General features: G+C 43.0%; 1 protein-coding gene across 6 annotated transcripts in view; it reads left to right on the forward strand.

Annotated features, from left to right (window-relative positions):
• CPXM2 (carboxypeptidase X, M14 family member 2) overlaps positions 1-19906 on the forward strand; it is a 134221-nt gene that overhangs the window by 46812 nt on the left and 67503 nt on the right. For all 6 annotated transcript variants that reach the window (XM_060098449.1, XM_060098458.1, XM_060098468.1 and 3 more), the window contains exon 4: positions 4364-4503. In XM_060098449.1, the coding sequence (XP_059954432.1) occupies positions 4364-4503 (140 nt within the window). The remainder of the gene's footprint in view (positions 1-4363; positions 4504-19906) is intronic.

Here is a 19906-nt window from a genome sequence, read left to right on the forward strand (position 1 = left end):
TTACTATTTATATCTGTGCATCTCCTTTCCTTTCCTCATTAAAATTCAAATTTATTTTAATCAGTTTTATGAGCAAGTAGTTAAAGAAATCAAAGCATTAAAGGATTATAACAAATAAACAATAGAATGGTGGTTGCCATGGGCTGAGCAGGAGGGGAAATGGGGAAGATGTAGGTTAAAGGGTATAAATTTTCAGTTACAAGAAGAATAAGTTCAAAGGATCTAACATATAGCATGGTGATTATAGTTAATAATACAGTATTGTATAATACTTGAAAGTTATTGAGAGTTAAATCTTAAGCATTCTCACCGCACAGACAAAAAAGTGAGTTAACACTCGAGGTGATGGCTGTATTAATTATCTTGATCTTGGTAATCATTCCATAATGTATATGCATATCAAATCATCATGTTGTACACTTTAAATATATACAATTGTATCTGTCAGTTATTCCTAATAAAGTTGTACAAGACAAAAACAAAAACAAAACAGTAGTTCCTGTTGAGGCATTCCACATTCCACCCCACCCCCTGACTGCCCCTGAATGCTATGAATGGGGCAACTACTTCCAACTCTTTTAAATTGTTTCTTTGGACATTTAAATCTTAATTTCTAAATAATATGCACATATTGATATGTATTGGTTTATATAAATTTGGGACTTTATCTTTTGAATTCTTATTACGGAAGATGAGAATTTCAGCTCATTTTTAAAATCACTCCTTTACCCCTCTTTAATCTTTCCAATAAAATCGCATCTCAGATTTTGGATAAATTTACATTTGAGGTTTTCATTGTTATGACTATAAATATTGCTTACTATTGAGCCAAGAATTATTGTAGTTTTGAGCCAAGAAATAATTTCTTTTATATAATTTCTTGACAACCTTTTGTTCTCCTGGAACTGCTCATGTTTTTAAAAACATCTCCCCACACCCTGCAATAGTCTGGGTCTCTAAAATACCCTTCAATATAACTTTCTGTAAGGTCAGATCTGTTCAATGATGTTTAGTCTGACTTTTGTTTTTTTGTGTTTCTGTAGACGTTCTTTCGGGAGCCCTTTGACCTGCTGTATTCTGAATAGGTTGCTTTCTGGGTCTTTTACATCACTAGTATCTCGGGACTTCTTCACCATCATTCTGAGAAGTCCCTCCTATGTCGGAACCCTTTTTTTCTGGATCTCATATCTTCCTCTTTTTGGTGTTCTGCCTCATTTTTGTGGAGCACATCCTACAGTAGCAGACGTCTTACTGATATCATTTTTGGCACTCTGGTATAATTTGGTGACATCTCTGGGCCTGGTACTTCCTCTTTCATTGAATTCTCCCAGATGCTTGCTTTATAAATTTATAATTGATTTTGCAGAGGTGGCTGTCATTTCCCAATGAGTCAGCTTCAGGAAGGGCTCTTCAATCTCCTGACACCTTATTATGATTAATTGACGGTCTGGGGTGCTCAAGAAGAACTGAGATTGGCAGCAGAAGCAAAATATCCAGACTGGCAAAAACAGGAACTGTAAATTGAATGTCAGATACCAGTCAGTAGACTTTGGCCGAATGACATGAGGACAGCTGCTCCAAACTTTCATGATCCTGTAGGGATAAACATCCTGGGCTGTGTGGCAGCTCTTTCTTGTCTGCTTAGCCCATAAGCTGGCATTCTGAAGCTCTACATGATTGACATTTTGGGACGGGCAGCTCTTTGGGAGGTGTTGCTGTCCTGTGCATTGTAGAATGTTTATTTAGCAACATCCCTGGCTTCCATCTGTTAGTTGCCAGTTGCACACACCTCCCCCAGTTGTGACAGCCAAAATGACTGCAAACGTTGCCAAATATCCCTCGGAGGGGGGCAACATGGACTCCTGTTAAGAACTTTAGACAGTGGGTCTCCTCTTTTTTCAGATTTTATAACTCTATTCTGGATATTTGAGGTTATAGAAAATGTGACACCAGTTAACTGGAATAGCATTGCAATTCCCTGGAATTTTGTACAGTGTGAAATAATTCTTAAAACACCCATATTTCCATGATTTACCAAATATTCATTGTTTTAGGTGTACTGATAACTAGCATTTACTGAGTGTTCAATTCTTTTTGAGCCCATGCTACTAACTAAGTGCCAGGCCCTGTTGAAAGCACAGTCAGCATCCTGTCACTTGAACAGATGGGGTAACGGAGGCACAGAAGAGCATTTAGGCAAATTGCCTGAATTAATGCAGTATGAAAGTTGCAGAACTGAGATTCACACCCAGATAGGACTTCAGAGCACAACCTCTTAATCAACACACTATGCAGTGGGTGATTTTGAGATGCCAAGACCAAGACACAAGCACCGTGAGGGGACTTCAGTCCATCTGACTGTTCTGAGCTCCAGGAAGGCAGGACAGCCCGTGTTGTCTACCTTTGTATTTCTATTGCCGGGGCCACTACTTGGCATATAGCAAAGACAAGGTGAAGGTTAATTTTAATAAATTAAGCTATCCTAAACACCAGTCTCATGGGCAGTTTATGAGAAAAGAGGAACCACAACAAAAACGGAGTGGGTATTATGGTTTCTTGAAAGAAGATGAATTGTGATATTGTAGGTCGTTAATGGGTTTCAGGTCTCCTCCATTGTGGGGATAAGTGCCTTAGATGAAGAAAGGGAGCAATTGTGTAATTATCGCCTTCAGGCTGGGATGGTGATCTCCCTGTTGACTGGTAATGTTGGGAGATGAGAGGTTATACTTAAGAGTCATCATCACTTCAACAAAATGCACTGAAGCACAGGTAGGACCATTAACACACACTTGCACAATTTAGCTTTTCTTTGATGGCTCTAGAAGGCAGAACCTTGCAGCACCTCTAGGTCCTTATTGCAGACACCCTGTGTACCATCAGACATGGAGGTGCTGGTTCACCGAGAGCTTGGGTCTCTGGAGGCTGTAGACTAACAGTTTTTTAATTCACCTCCATTTGAGATGGCAGTGCTTTTAGAAGACCATGATATGTTAGTATTCTGACATTCTCTCAAAGCTGTTTCAAGATTGTTTCAGGAATGGACTGGGAATGCATATGCTGTGTTGGTCCTGATACAAGCCTTATGTTAGCTGGTGCAGTGATGGATGAGCTCCGCTAATGGGACCCTTAGCCAAGCTGTTCCTCTGCTATAGCTGAGCTCTGAGTTTCCCATCAGTGCTGGCCATTACAAGTAAGAATTTGAGCTGAAAAGGTCTCATAGGTAGGGAAGATAGACTGGCCTATCATTCTTATCTCTTGACGGTCACTCAGACTTTGTTTCATCTGATTATGCACTTGTGAAATAACCATAGGAAAATGGGATTCATGCAGAAAAGATCTTAGTAAATTAGAAAGGTTCACCTGGCTCACTTGTCTTTTTTTTTTTTTTTTTTTTAGGTCAGGGCATTGTCTCTTCACATGGTAATAATACAGGGCGAATTCCAGAACAGAAACTTCACGTACCTTGTAAATTCAGATCAAGGGAATCTTTGGTAGTAGTAGTAGTTGACACTCAGGCACATCAAATGACTTAAATGCTAATAAATAAATTTTCACTAGATAAACTTAACCTTCAACTCCAAGATCAAATATCATCTCTGACTTGGGTCTTCCTGTCCGTGGTCTCCCCCAGACCAAGTTAGCTGTGCTAGGCTTGAGTGCTCCCATAGCAGTTTGCTCCTGTTCCTGAAATAACACATTGCCTATTGTGTTCTAATTCATCTATTTTCATGTCTTTCTTCCTGCCTGGATCCTGAGATTCTAGGAGGGAGTGATTCACCTTTGTACCCCCAGCACCTGGCATGTGTAGGCTGGTAGGTAGGAGACGGTCTATGTCTGTTGGACGAATAAGTAATAGGAGAACTCATTAAATTTCATCTTTTACAGTGGGCAAGAGGAGGACTTATCATATTGAAATATTTCCAGCTTGTTAATAATAAGCAACTCCTTTTTATGATTTAGAATAAGGAGTTCAGGGCACAACGACTTTTTTTTTCCAATTCCTCATTCTTTTCTATTCCTCCCACCCCCCTTCCTCAAAATCTCATAAAAAATTTTGTCTTAATTTTCTTCTATTCTGGGTCTTTTTGAAGAACACCCCTCTCTTTTTTTTTCTTTTTTAATTGAAGTATAGTTGATTTACAGTGTTGTGTTAGTTTCAGGTGTACAGCAAAGCTATTCAGATATATATATATATACACACACACACACGTATTCATGTATATATGTATATTCTTCTTCAGATTCTTTTCCCTTATAGATTATTACAAGATATTGAGCATAGTCTCCTGTGCTATACAGTAGGCACTTGTTAGTTATCTATTTTATATGTGGTAGTGAAGAGCACCCCTCTCTTTCTTTTCAGGCAGGTATTAATGAAAACGATTTTTACGACGGGGCGTGGTGCGCGGGAAGGAACGACCTCCATCAGTGGATTGAAGTGGATGCCAGACGTCTGACCAAGTTCACTGGTGTCATCACTCAAGGGAGGAACTCGCTGTGGCTGTAAGTGTGACTGGACCCGTGCTTCCTGGACTCTGTGCCTTGAGTCTAAAGTTCTAGAGTTTAGACAGGGTCAGGGAAGTTGCAGAGAGGTATCTGGGAATAGGCAACAGAAAGGAAGAAAGTTGCAGTGAGGACAGGAGGCTGTGGTCTTGCTGTAGACACGCTGGGAAGGTGCATCTGTTGGATCAACACCGTCCCCGATACCGGAGCAGAGAGAAGGATCCATGTGTTAGACTGAGGAGACAGAGGTGTTGTCAACCTCAGGCAGGGTAGGCAGGTAGCTGCCATCTTGGATCTGGGGCGAGCTACTGGTGGGCTGAACACAGCCTAACATAGGAACTCTGCACAAGCAGTGAGTGACAGGTAATGGTCTCCAGCCACTGTCCTGGGGTAGAAGGGATGAATCTTCCAGATTCTGGGAAGAAAGATGAACTCTAAGCAGGTTCCCAAATGAAGAACCACTGGAGGAGGAGTAGAATTGAAGGAGGAGCCAGTCTGGGGCCTGAGAATGAGACGGAAGAGCCCATTGTTCAGAATTGAGCTTGGGATCAGGGCTGGGTCAGTAATAGTAGTAGTCCCAAGAGAGGTGGGCTGTATCTCCTTAAAACTCATCTCATGGTACGTATATACAACGGAATATTATTCAGCCTTAAAAAGGGAGGAAATTCTGACACACACTACGACATGCATGAACTTTGAGGACATTATGCTGAGTGCAATAAGCCAGACACAAAAGGACAAACACTGTATGATTCCACTTCCATGAGGTTCCTGGAACAGTTAAAGTCAGAGACAGAAAGGAGGATGAACGGTAGTTGCCAGGGTCTGGCAGAGGGAGATAGGGTGTTATTGTTTAATGGGTATGGAGTCTAGTTGGGGACGATGAAAATTTCTGGAGATGGATGGTGGTGATGGTTATGCAACAATGGGAATGTACTTGATGCCTCAGAATTGCACACTTCCAAATGATTACAATGATTAATTTTATGTTATGTGTATTTTACTACAATAAACAAAAAATATATATGTAAACAAAACAAAACCTTTCCACTTCAGCCCAGGGATGGTGGTGGCGACAGAGGCAGGATTCTATCTGTGGGGTTGTCCTGTGGCTCAAGCTGTGTAGACAGCAAACATGCAGAGACTGGGGGTTAGGCAAGAATTAGGAGAGGCTGTAGGACCTTGGGTGCTTTCTTAATTTAAACAAGAAATTTTCAATTCCTCTAACATCTGTCTACACCGAGAAGCCAAGAGCACAAATGACTTTTATTTAGACATTAGGAAACCGACTGTGGACCTAGTTAGCAAAGAGCCCTCCTGTCCTGCCACCCTGCCCTGTCTGTACTGCACACTCAAATCCCATGCCTTGGTCCCTTTCAGGTTTTACTGATTACCAGTTGGCAACCATGTAAAGTCTGTCTTTGTTGATTAAATTCATTTTAATGCCTGGAAAGATCAACATTAATAAGTAAACCAGGATAGGAGGAGGGAACCTGGCATCTGTGCTCACATTTCACTGCCTGTCATTGTCACAGTAAAGGGGACTTTCTTACAAGATGACAGTTGTCAGGCAATGACTCATCATCTGTTTTCCTCTGAACCTTTTTTTTATTGTAAAGACAATACTGTAACCTCCAACAACATTTAAAAACATTACCCGTGATTCCACTGTCCTTAAGCAAACATAATTTTTCTACAGATTTGTAATCATATTACATATGCAATTGTTATTTTTAATTTAAAAACATAACCATAACATTTTCATGCTGTTACTCAGAGTTCATAATGATCATTTTTAATAGCCTATAATTTACTCAGCCATGCCTCTATCACCATCTCAATTTTCTACTATCATGTATTTTACAGAAAAACATTTATATACTTTTTTCTTCCTTTGAATTACTTCCTTCAAATAAATTTCCAGAGTGGGGATAATTTGTACATTTTGACAACGTTTGGTTACGTATTTGTGCTACTCACATTTTATTCACTTTACTTTTCAGTAGCACTTACGTGTGTGTTCACATATGACGATTTTTGCTCTGTGGTGTGTGTTTTGCTCTAATCAGCGGCTTATTACCATAACAATTGTTTTCACTGTGTAGATTCTGAAAGGCAAGAATTTTAGAAGAAACCAAGTTGAATTGCTCACAGAGAATAGAAACTTGGAAAGAAAGACTGATTTGAGGTCGTCCGTAGGGATGAGAGCAGGGATTTTACCTTAATGCTTGGATATTAACCCGTCTAATCAGTATCATTAGAGAAGCAGTAGTTGGGTTATTACTGGATTAGAAAGAGAGCAGGGTAGGAGCACTGCTTACATTCTGTTTCAACTGGAAACACAAGAGGGTTTGGGGTGAATAAGAAATTGCAGCCGAACAATATCTTTCTTTGACTAAGCCCGGGACAGGAATATCTAAGAGGGAAGCAAGGGATAGAATTGCTTTTAAGAGTCAGTTTTTTTAATGTATAAATGTATTTCAGGTCAAGGACAATGAAATGAAATCTGATGCGTTTCAGTTTATCTTACCTCCTGGAATAGGACTCTGTACTAAGGAGTGAGGAGGAAACAGTCAAGGGTACATTTTGGTATCTGAGCCCCTTGCCCCAGAGGCGCTGGAGGTACTACGACCAGAAAGCTTGCCAACAACAGAAATCACCAAATGCCAATAGTAAGGAAAACAGTAGCTGTCCTTCTTTCTCTCTCCCAGGGCCTCTATCCCCGTGCTGTTCCCAGTTACGGTACCATCTACGGTACCACTTTTAATACTCCTATTTATTGGTTTCCATATTTCTCCCCACCAGTCTGTGAGAACTTGATAGAGGCAATGCCTTGATAGTCTGTGTCTCTGGGACCTGGCCCAGTACCAGGCATCTCATAGATGCTCAATCAGCGATTCTTTAATGAATGAATATTGTAAGGAAGTAGCAAATGGGCAAAGAGTCATTCACACTGAATGGTAATGAGTTAATAATTAATTGTGAGTGTAAATGACTGAAAGCAGGCTTAAATTGTAAGGGGGGAGGGGAGGGGACGTGGAAGGAGTAGACTGAGAAGTGATAAGGATTTTTAGAGGTGGAGGCACATAAAACAATGTGGCTTTGGAATAATGTCATGGCTGACTCTTCCTGGTTATGAGATTTCTCTTCTTTGAACCTCAGTATGCTCTTCTCTAAAATGGGTTAACTACTGTCTAACTCATAAAGATGTGGTGAAAGTTAAATGGAATCACATTAAGATGTTTTAAAATTACCCAGCACATAATAAGTGCTCAATAAATGGGACTTTCTTCCCTCTGCACCTAGAGGGAACAGTAGTTTTCAAGCTTTATTTTTAGCCACAGACCTTCCTTCGTATAAAGTCTTTCCTGGAAACATTTAGAAAATACAGACAGATGAGGCTGCTTCATGTGAATCTGGTGGTGGGGAGAGCATTGCCTGCCTGGCCCTCCCCTTGACCCCTCACAGGACCACCCCTGCAGGATGCATTATGAGAGTATCACTGTGTAACAAGCATACTAAACAGCTTGAGGGTGCCTCTCTGCAAGTTACAGTCCTGCCAGCTACTCCAAGTGCGGATTGCTTCTTCCTGAATCCTGCAGGGTAACAGGCAGATGTAGAATTCAACCCAAGACAAGCGGTGGCAGAGTTGGAATTCGAGTTTCACTTTTTCTAGTTAAATGGGCAGAACATATCGTAATTTCAGGGTGCTGCAGTTTGTTTGGTGGTGTTTTAGAAATGGAAAGGGAAATGGGGTGATGGCTCCTGGGGGTTGGCCAAATGGATGTTGCTGTTTCTAAGTAGTGTCTATCTGATTGTTAGGATATAGGAGCACTTTGGAGTTACAATGTATATTTCAGAACACTGTGAATATATTTCCTTCATAGAACTTCTGTGGGTGGTATTTTATTTTATTTATTTATTTATTTATTTATTTTTTGCGGTACGCGGGCCTCTCACTGTTGTGGCCTCTCCCGTTGCGGAGCACAGGCTCCGGATGCACAGGCTCAGCGGCCATGGCTCATGGGCCCAGCCGCTCCGCAGCACGTGGGATCTTCTCAGACCGGGGCACGAACCTGTGTCCCCCGCATCGGCAGGCGGACTCTCAACCACTGTGCCACCAGGGAAGCCCTGTGGTTGGTATTTTAAAATGAACATCCATCATCTTATTTGTTCCTGACATCCTCTTTATGTTTTTATGAATTCACCCATCTGTTTATTGAGCACTCTGAGCTAAGCACTCTGTATAGGAACTGGCCTGCCTGCAGGGAGCTCTCAGTCTGGAAGAATACAGTATATTGACAGGTCAACTAGAATTGGCACCGTACATGTCATGGGATGGAGATAGGAGGTCTGTTATCAGACCTGTGATACAGATGTGAAAGGTGATACGGCAGGGCGTGACGCTTAGCCATGGTCCGGGATGAGTTCCTAACCAAGTTGATGAAAAACTTTCTGATTCTCACTGTAATAATTTTCAAAGAATTCATACTATTTGAAAGTAATAAGATATAATTATTTTCATGATATTGAATAATTTATATTTTTCACCAATATAAACGATCCTTACCCACTACATTGCAATTTAGAGAAATGTTAATATACTAGTAAAAGCCAATCTTTTGTTTTCCTGATTTCAGGAGATATATTAGATCTATGAGTGTTGCAGTTATAACCAATGTGATGATTGAAAAGTTAATTATTCTGTCTGAGGTGGAGACATGCTTCTAATGACTTGGGCAAAATACAGGCAATTTAAAATAACCAAATGTTTTCAACTTTACTTAATAAACAAGACAATTCTCATGCTCTCTTGAGAGTCTGTACATGTGTCCTTAAGGAGAAACAGCAGTTTGATTGATGGGTTTGTAAGGTGCGGGCTGGGGAAGGTTTGCCTGGCTGGCTGAAGTTTTTAGAAGCAGCTTGGCTAATTAGAGCAGGATGAATGGCATGTGCTGTGAGCCAGCCTGGTGGCTGAGGACACAAAGATGGTGGAAAAGACAGTCCCAGCCTGAAGAAGCTTGCTTTCTGTTTGTCGGTGCGAATTCTTAGCCGAGATTCTTCATGTGGGCTTCCCCTTTGAGAATTCTGATGGTGAAGCAAAGGAGGAGATGGGGTACCCAAACCAGACGAAGGCAAGGTCAAGGAGAGGTCTGTTTGCTGCTCTTTTTCCTGGAGACAGCTGTATTCATAGGAGGGGCAGGTGGCCGATGGGGCAGGTCCCTAAGGGGCATGGGTGGCGCTGACACGGGTGTGGGGGTTCCCCTGGAAGGAGGAGGGTCTCCTGGTCCCGAGATAGAAAAGTCAGGGCGCACGTGCTGAGACGGATTCAGAGCCTTGACACCAGAGGGTTTTCTATTCTCGGTGGCGTAGGAGGCAGGTCCTCTGCAGACGGTGAGTGAGGCAGATTTAGGGGTTGGAAACTCAAGAAGGCCAGGGAGATTCCCTGTCCCTTTGTAGAAAGGACTGGGCTGGTCCCCTGAGCTCATGGAATAAAATCGTAATGGTCCCACTTGCCACCGTTGGCACTTTCTTTCCTGTGGGGGGCGGTGGAGAGTTGGTGGCAGTGCAGCTGGAGGAGGTCCAGGGGCAAGGGCATTGCGGGACCTGGTAGGACACGGCGTGTTAAGGGTGAAGGGTTGTGAGGCTGAGATCCAGGGCTGGTCAGGAAGGAGTCAGAGCCAGAGAGCTGATTCCCTAGAAGCTAAGGTCAAGTTCACAGAGCCCCTGGGGAAGATGAAGCTTCAGAAAAGGTAGAAACTCGCAAGGGGAGGACACCGGCCACCTGGGGACTCCATGGGGGCCATCGAGGTGATGACTGGGGTCAGGGAGGGTGTGTGTGGAGGGCCGGAGAGGAGCAGATGTCTGGGCATCTTGGGGTTGCAGGCTTGGCTGCTCAGGGCTGTCCCTGTTGGGAGAATCTCCAAGATGCGCTGGACCCTAGCTCAGGAGGGGGGATCAGGAGGCAGCTGAAGAGATGGTGGGGTCTGTGTGAGAAGGGAAATGAAAAGACAGAGGCAAATCAGAAGCGGCTGAGGATGTTGGTCCAGAGACCAGGGATGGAGATGGAACCTTCCCAATACCTTCCTGGCCTGGGGTTCCGCCCGGTGGCTGGACCTCTGGTTTCCACAGTGAGAAGTATCCACCCCGGTCCCTCCCTTTCTTGTCAACTCCTTCTGTTTTTCCACTCCCTGGGGACTGATCCTTGGCAGTCTGGGCCCCCACCCTGCAGCAGCGTGCCAGGGCGCAGAGGAAAGGGTCGCCGGGCTGGGCCAGGAGTGTGGAGGACACCCGGCGGCCCCTGGGAGCAGGGCTCAAAGGGAGGCTGCTGGTGCTTCCTAAGTCACCTACTCGTCTTCTCGGGAGAGAGTGTGCATGTGTTTTCAGCACGTGTCCTGCTGCGTCTCCCCCGTTATTGGCAAAACGAAATGTTTGACGCCTGTGGAGGGCGGGGGAGACAGACGTTTCCAAACTCCTTTCGAACCTCTTTGAAAACTGTCAGTTTTTGAACTGCTGAGTTTGGCTAAAATGGAGGGGTTTCAATGAAAACATCTCCAAGTTCAAGTAGAAGGCCAGGCACACAGTCATTTCTTCACTTTGTGTTATGTCTCCACAATGCAGGCATAGTTATTTGAAATTGAATAAAACTCTCCCTTGTGGCTGTATGGCTCATACTTGGTTTTTTGGGTGCCAGTGACTAAGGAATAAGTTCTCAGAAGGTAAAATCTCTGGAAAGGAAACAACGCTAGAACTCTTTTATGGAGATAAAGCTTCCACCTGGGTTTATTCCAGGGTCCTTGTCCCCTGGCTCTGACTCCCCAGGAAACCCTCCGGAAGGTTGTTGGGTGCACTCACCCTTCTTCTCTTCTGTTCCCTCTCCAGCTTGGCTCATGTAATGCTCCCACGCCTGCACCCACAGGGCCTGTGTGGACTGGCTCCCACTGCCTGTTTGACCTGCTTCCCTTTGCTCTTTCAGTCCTAGCCCAGGAGACTTCTCTCTGTTCTGCAGATAAGCAAGCATGTTCCTGCCTCAGGGCCTTTGCACCTGCCATTTCCTCCGCCTGAAGGCGCAACCCTCCCTGCATTCAGAGGCTTTCTCTGACCAGCCTCCTGAAGCCCACTCAGTCGCTCTGTGTCCTCACCTGGCCCTATTTGATTCCCTGGTTATTTGCTTGTACTTGCACTGGTATCACCCCCAGGGAGCAGACAGGGCCTGGCTCTGGTTTGCCACTGAATTCTCAGTGTTAGATCAGTGCACTGCACGGGGAAGGTCTCCAGGATTGCCATCCCCACCCCCTACTCCATCATTCAGAACGGCTCAGATCATGTCCTGATACTGTCCTCTCCTGAGGCTGGACGGCCCCCACCCCCATCCCAGTGTCTACCCACCATAGGGGGCTCTTTAGTGCATAACCACCGGGAGAAAAGAAGCCACATCCTGTGGGGACGCAGCTCTCGTATTCCTTTGGTGTCCCTCCTGTTCAGATGTCCAGGTCCTCACCTGGTACAGCCGAGCGGATCAGAGTGCAGATTCCAGAGTGAGGCTGGGACTCCAGACTCCCTGGTTGCATGGTCTTGGGTGTGTTTCTGAGCTTTTCTGTGCCTCTGTTTCTTCATCTATAAGATGGAGATGATAATAGTGCCTGGATTGCTGTGGGGATTAAATGAGTTAATACACATCAGGCAGTTAAGAGAGTCCCTGGCACGTGGTGAGTACCCTACAAGTGTCTGTCATTCCTGCTGTTTTCTTAAGGTTCCTTCCCTTCTTTGGTGGAGGGCACTGCTCACGTGTTAACTCCCCTCTCCCCCATCCGTCTCTCCTCTCTCCAGCCAACGCTCTTGGAGCGCTCAGACCACGGTCTCTCCCCAATGGCCCTCGCCCCTATGCGTGGTCTTAGAGATGGAAGCCTGCGTAGGTGGGTGGTCCGGGTGGTCCCCTCACTCTTCCAAGCATGGCTGCCCCTGGGCTTACCTACCTGTCAGACACAGCAGGCACAATGCCTGGGGCCTTGTGACCTCTAGGGGCCCAGGAAAGTGTCGAACTTCTTTTATAATCTGGAGAAAGTAAATGAACTTTTAGGTCGAGGAAAATATATAACGTTAATATATTCACATTTATATCAATGCAGTCATAAAATATGATTAAAAACAATTTTGTTTTAATGGAGGAAGGGGCCTCTTCTTCCTCCATGTTGAGGTCCTGGTCCCAAGGACCAGTGAATATGTTAGGTTTTGTAGTAAAGGGGACTCGAGGTTGCAGATGGAATTAAGTTTGCTAATGAGCTGATCTTCAAACAGAAAGATGACCCTGGATCATCCGGGTGGGCCCGATGTACTCACAAGGGTCCTTAAAAGTGGAGGAGGGAGGAGAAGAGAGAACCAGAGAGCTGGCAGTGTGAGAAGAACCCCGCTGTTGCTGGCTTTGAAGATGGAGAAAGGGGCCACGAGCCGGGAATGTGGGCGACTCCGGAAGCCGGAAAAGGCAGGGAAACAGATTCTCCCCTAGGGTTTCCAGAAGAAACACAGCCCTGCTGACACCTTGGTTTCAGTACTTCTGACCTCCAGAATCATAAGCTAACAAATCTATGCTGTTTAAACCACTCAGTTTGCAGTAATGTTACAGCAGCTATAGAAAACTAATAGAGCCAAAAGTACCCACAGCCCACAAAAGCCCTCACATGCCTTGGATGCCCCCCCTCCCCTCTCTGGTGCAAACCCCCGGTGGAGACATCCAGCTGTGGACCATCATGCTCCACGCACAATATGACTGAACAGAAGCAGGGCCAATTCTCTCCTCTGCATTCTTTAGGATTCCTGTGAGCCATTTCTTTGGTTCCTTTCTTCCTGCTCTTTCAAGCGTCTCTTTTAGATTTGGAGGATGTTAAATCCTTTTTTTTTTCCCTTTAGTTCTCTGCAGTGGGGCTTCTTAACTAGGAACTGCCTCCCCCTTCACCCAGATTTATTGGACTTGGCCCCCAAAGTGGCATTTCCCTCCTCTTTCACTGGTAGACAACTTGTACTGGAGGTAATGGAAAAGAGACAATATTTCTAAGTTTATAACATTCCCTCCTATGGTCTGAATTCTCAAATAGCCATGGTAACCAGTCCAAAGTGAAAAATCCAATAAATCGGTGGGTTGGTTTTTCAGTGTCTAAGATGTGTCTGCCCTGAGAATGTGGCAGAACCATTTAACCATGTGATTGTGGTTCCAGCAGACAGAGGTGGGAGAGAGGGAGAGAACCAGAGTCAGTATCACTTAATGTTCTTGAGTGTCAGGCATGCCCGTGCTTATTGTAGGGCAAAGATAAACCTTTTTTCCCCCAAATGTTTTTAGAAGCCACAAAAGTTAGACTCTGGGGAGTAGTGGTCTTGCCCAGAGTTATCACTCAGCCACAGCCAGGATTTGAGGCTGCTGAGCTCTGTCAAGGAGGTGATGGACAGGAAGCAAACGCTGCCAGCTTCCAACAGAAAATTGGCATAAAAACTAGGAGAGATTGTTGGACTCTTGTTTCTCTGACTGAAAAGGGATTTAATAGTGCTTTCCCAACTTGTATGAGAAAGTGGACAACACCCAGTGCTATTCAACAGAGGTTGTGGGTTATTAGCGACCTTTTAGCTGATGAATGCTCATTTGCTGCATCAGATGATACGTGCTGAGGCTGATGGTGGTGGTTTTTGAGGATTTGAGGAGATTCCATCTCTTGCGAGGTAGAGGGAGAGAAGAATCTGACTAGCAAGACGAATTGCCATGAAACTCCAGTGTGATAGACCCCCAGTGGGCACTGTCAGATCCTACCACGTACATCCAGTCAAAATTAGTTCCTTGACTGTGATTTGAGCTACTCATGCTTTTCCTAATTATCCTCTTTCTTATCACTTTGCTTAGAGGACCTTTTGATGTACAAAAATTTTGAACTTTTATATGGTTACCATAATCAGTCTCCTAAGGTTTATATCATGCTTAGAAAGACCTTGTCCCTTCTGAAGGTATAAGTAATTTTCCCCATATTATCTTCTAGTATTTTTATGATTTCTAATTTTACATTGACATTTTAAACCATATGGAATGTATTTTGATGTAGGGTATATGTAATAGATCAAACTCTTTTTACCCTCAAATGACCATGAGGATGTCCCAACATTATTTATTTTCCATATTATCTCCAACTAATGTGGTCTGAATGTTTGTGTCCTCCCAAAATTTACATGTTAAATTCTAATGCCTGATGTGATGGTATTTATAGGCGGAGCATTTGGGAGATGACTAGGTCATGAGGGTGGAACCCTCATGGTTGGGATTAGTGTGCTCTTATGAGAGACCACACAATGCTCCCTAGCCCCTTCCACCATGTGAGGACACAACAAAAAGTCTGTGACCCAGAAGAGGGCCCTCATCTGACCATGCCGGCACCCTGATCTTGGACTTCCAGCTTCCAGAACTGTGAGAAATAAATTTCTGTTGTTTATTACTACCTAGTTTGTGGTGTTTTGTTACAGCAGCCTAATTTAGGGACTAAGACACCAACTAAAGTGCCCCCAACAAGATAACTCTAAATTCCTGTCTTCTATGGAGTTTACTTCCGGACTTTTCATTCCGTCTCACTGCTGTCTTTATATGCCAGTACCAAACTGCTGTATAGTTATTACAGCATGTACTGTACTGCTTTACAATTTCTTAGATCTAGTTCTTTCTGCTTATTATTAATCTTTTCAGAATATTCCTGGCTATTCTTGCCATATTCTTTTTTCATATGAATTTTTCAATAAGTCCAAATTAGCCCCCAAAAGAATTTCGGGTGATATGTTAGAGGGGAATGCCTTACTTAATTGCAGGAGGACTGGCATCCCTAAGATCAGAGTGTCTTCTTCTATGTAAGAACATGGCATTGGCTTTTCCATTTGTTCAGCTATCCCTTTTAACTTTTTGTATTGTTTTTTGTTTTTTAAAAAAATGGGGGTTTTTTTCCTCAGTAATTTTCTGTGTTAATTGCATGCTTAGTTTTGTAAGAAAGTATTTTCCAGAGTGGCTGTGTTATTTTACATTCCCACAAGCAATGTATGTGATCCAGTTGCTCTGCATCCTTTCTAGTATTTGGTCTTGTCATTATTTTTTATTTTAGCTGTTCTAATAGGTGTGTAGTGATCATGTAGTCATCATGGTCTTTATTCTATTTGTCTAATAGCTGATGATGCTGAACATCTTTTCATGTACCTATCTGCCACCTGTATGTCTTCTTTTTTTATTTTTATTTTTTATAAATTTATTTATTTATGGCTGCCTTGGGTCTTCACTGCTGCACGCGGGCTTCCTCTAGTTGTGGTGAGCGGGGGCTACTCTTCGTTGCAGTGCATGGGTTTCTCATTGCAGTGGCTTCTTTTGTTGCGGAGCATGGGCTCTAAGCATGTGGGCTTCAGTAGTTGTGGCACACAGGCTCAGTAGTTGCAGCACGTGGGGCTCCAGAGCGCAGGCTCAGTAGTTGTGGCACACGGGCTTAGTTGCTCCGCGGCATATGGGATCTTCCCAGACCAGGGCTTGAACCCATGTCCCTGCATTGGCAGGTGGATTTTTAACCACTGCGCCACCAGGCAAGTCCCCTGTGTGTCTTCTTTAGTGAAATGTCCCTTTGTGTCTTTTGTCTATGTTCTAATTGCCTTGTTTGTGTTTTTACTTTTGAGTGCTGAGAGTTCTTTATCAGTTCTAGATATGCCTTTTGTCAGATATGTGGTTTGCAAATATTTTCTCCCAGTCTATAGCTTATCTGTTATCCTCTTTTTTTTTTTTTTTTCCCTGTAGGCGGGCCTCTCACTGTTGTGGCCTCTCCCGTTGCGGAGCACAGGCTCCGGACGCGCAGGTTCAGCGGCCAAGGCTCACGGGCCCAGCCGTTCCGAGGCATGTGGGATCCTCCTGGACCGGGGCATGAACCCGTGTCCCCTGCATTGGCAGGTGGACTCTCAACCACTGCGCCACCAGGGAAGCCCCATGTTATCCTCTTAATATTGGCTTTCACACTGGCTTCTCAGAGAAGAAGTTTGTAATTTCAATCAAGTCCAGTTTATTGATTTTTCTCCTTTATGGATTGTGCTTTTGGTGTCATTTTTAAGAACACTTTACTAAGCTCTAGATCCCAAAGATTTTCTCCGTTATTAACTTCTAAAGTTTTATAGTTTTATGTTTTAGATCTATGATCCATTTTGAGTTAATTTTTATATAAAGTGTTAGGTTTAGTGAGGTTTAATGATATATCTTGTAAACCTAATGATATATAACTGCCTATAGATCTATAGTAATTGTTTTGGTACCATTTGTTGAAAAGACTGTCCTTCCACCATGGAACTGGTTTTGCACCTTTGCTAAATATTGGTTGATCATATTTGTATGGTTTTACTTCTGGGTTCTCCATTCTCTTCCATAGATCTATGTGTCTGTCCCCCTGCCAGTCCCATACAGTCTTGATTACTATAGCTATACACTGTTTTGAAACTGGGTAAATGGATTTCTCCCATATTATTCTTTTTCAAAATTGTCTTAACTATTCTAGTTCCTTTGCCTTTCTATATTAATTTTAGAACCACCTTGTTTATATCTGTGACAGAGTCTTACTGAGATTTAATAAGAATCATATTAAACTGTGTATCAACTTGGCGAGAATTGACAACTTTACCATGTCGAGTCTTCCAATCCACAAACACAGTGTTTTCCCATTTATTTAGATCTTTTTCAGTCTCTTTTATCAGTGTTTTATAATTTTTAGCATACAAGTTCTGTACAGGTTTTGTTAGATTTATACTTAAGAATTTCATCTCTTTTGAGCAATTGTGAATGTTATTGTTCGCTAATATTTTATTTAGGATTTTTGCATCAATATTCAGATGTGACATTAGGCTAAAGTTTCCTTTCTGTGAGCAATCTTTGTTGCTTTTTGGTATAAAATTTTCTAGGCTTTGAATACATACAGGCATGTGGTTTCAGGGGAGCTCTTTTTTTTAAAATTAATCTTTATTGGAGTATAGTTGCTTTACAATTTTGTGTTAGTTTCTTCTGTACAGCAAAGTGAATCAGTTATATGTATACATATATCCTCTCTTTTTTAGATTTCCTTCCCATTTAGGTCACCACGGAGCACTGAGTAGAGTTCCCTGTGCTGTACAGTAGGTTCTTATTAGTTATCTATTTTATATATAGTTGTGTATATATGGCCAACAAACACATGGTAGGGAGCTTTTGATGACTGGCCCTCTTTCTGCTGTGGTACTCAGGCTGTTTAGATTTTCTGTCTCTTCCATCAGTTTTGATAAGTCCTAGAAAATATGTGTTTTCAAAAATATTTGTATTTGATTCAACAAAATTGTCTTACAGATTCTTTTAATTTCTTCTGATTGGTGATTATTTTCTCCTTATTATTTTTAAGTATTTGTGAATTTCCTCTTTCTCTTCATTATGTTACCCAGTGGTTTGTCTATCATTTCTTTCCCTCTTTTTTTTAAAGAGCAAGCATTCCTTGGCATTATTAGTTCTGCTCTTTTTCTGTTTTTGAGTTCGTTCATTTCTTTTTTCAGATTGATTCTTTCCTTTATATATATACACATTGAATATCTGTGTAGAACACATGGTGTGAGAGGCCTCCATGAAGTCTAGCCAGTGGATTCTCCACATTATGAAATCCCTTCTCAATTGTGGTTAAGGCACAACGTAGGTCCGGAAGTTGAAGTTTTTCCATCGTCATCCTCTACCCAGAAGCTTCTAGTCTTCCTGGGATATCTGGTAGGTGTCCAACCATCTCAGCAGAAATTTCCAAACTGTGTTTCGTAGTTTTGATTTGGGAGCAAAGTAGGCTTTCAAACAGGCAAAGACATGATTCCTCTGGGTGTGAGTTCTTCTGCATTGGCCCCTCCCCTTCCACTAGGTCAGGCGAATGGCAGTTGAGCACCTGAGTCCTTGCTGCCTCATGTCATTCAGCGCTGGAAGATGTCACCTTTCCTTCCAAAACAGTCACGATGAAAATATCTGCCGCGCATTGAGCTGCTTCAGTAGTAAGTGCATCATACGTGTTAACTTTGTTCCTTACAGCATCCTTGGCAGTTAGTATCTAACCACTTACTCTTGCAAAGAACTGCAAAGGCCAGAGGCGGCACAGTTAGTACGTGGCCGGGTGAGTCTTCGAGCCCAGTTCTCCTGTGCATTTCCAAGATGCCATCCTGCACCAGGAATGGTCTGCTCCAGCTGAGATTGAGAACGTTCAGCTCTCCTGGTGTGGGTTTTGCTTCCTTGATACCATCTTTCATGCCTGGTGGAGTGCTTCCTATTTTCCACCAAGGCCTCTCTTTTTGCGGGGAGACTTTTCATTCTTCGCTAGCTCCCATCCAGGTTGAGGGAATGTTGAACCCATGGTATTTCTAAGCATTTTTTTTTTTTTTTTTTTTTTTTTTTTTTGCGGTATGTGGGCCTCTCACTGTTGTGGCCTCTCCCGTTGCGGAGCACAGGCTCCGGACACGCAGGCTCAATGGTCATGGCTCATGGGCCAAGCCGCTCCGCGGCATGTGGGATCTTCCGAGACCGGGGCACGAACCCGTGTCCCCTGCATCGGCAGGCGGACTCTCAACCACTGCGCCACCAGGGAAGCCCTCTAAGCATTTTTAAAAGTTAAAATCTTTGCGAAGTTTCAAAGCAGTTGTTATTTTTCTTCTTTTTAAATAACCTTATGATCTTCGATTTTTCTTTAAAGTCTACCTGGAAAATGACATTAGTGTGGCCAACAGAGTAGTCAGTTGGCAATACATTTAGCACACAAGGCGGGCGACGGGAAGTAAAAAGCAAAATGCTTTCCAATTTTGCTCACGTAAAATTCCACTGACTTTCTCTCCAAAGTAGCATAGTAAAATGCGAACTCTTAAAAGAAAAAGAAAAAAGAAACTCTGCTTTTTAATCCTGCTTTCTGTTTATAACCAAGATGTAAATTTGCCTCAATTCATTGGAATTGCATGCGTTGAAAGAAAATTACCCTGAACTGGGTGGAAAAATTGAGAAAGTGCCAGAGGAGTGAAGCAGAAAGGAGAAAGAGAGAAATAGGGGGGTTTATTTTGTAATTAACAAATCATGTGTATAGTTTAAAAAGCCAAATAGCACTACTTATAATTAAAAATAGTAGCCCGTGTCCCCATACCCCTTGGTCCTGTTTCCTGGTGTCCCAAGGTAACTACTGTAAACCCTTCAGCTGTTTCTTCTGTTTTATTTTTCTTAAACCCTGTGTTTCTGAACAAAATGCTTTAGTACTCTTTCTTGATTCTTTTATATTATTTATCTGTTGACTTTCTACTATGAAAGGGAAGAATTTAAATCTCTTTCTGACCTACCTCTAACACACACACACACACACACACACCACACTTATTCTCTTTGTCTGTG

Source organism: Mesoplodon densirostris, chromosome 1 (assembly GCF_025265405.1).
Source record: "Mesoplodon densirostris isolate mMesDen1 chromosome 1, mMesDen1 primary haplotype, whole genome shotgun sequence".
Taxonomy (NCBI): Eukaryota; Metazoa; Chordata; class Mammalia; order Artiodactyla; family Ziphiidae; genus Mesoplodon; species Mesoplodon densirostris.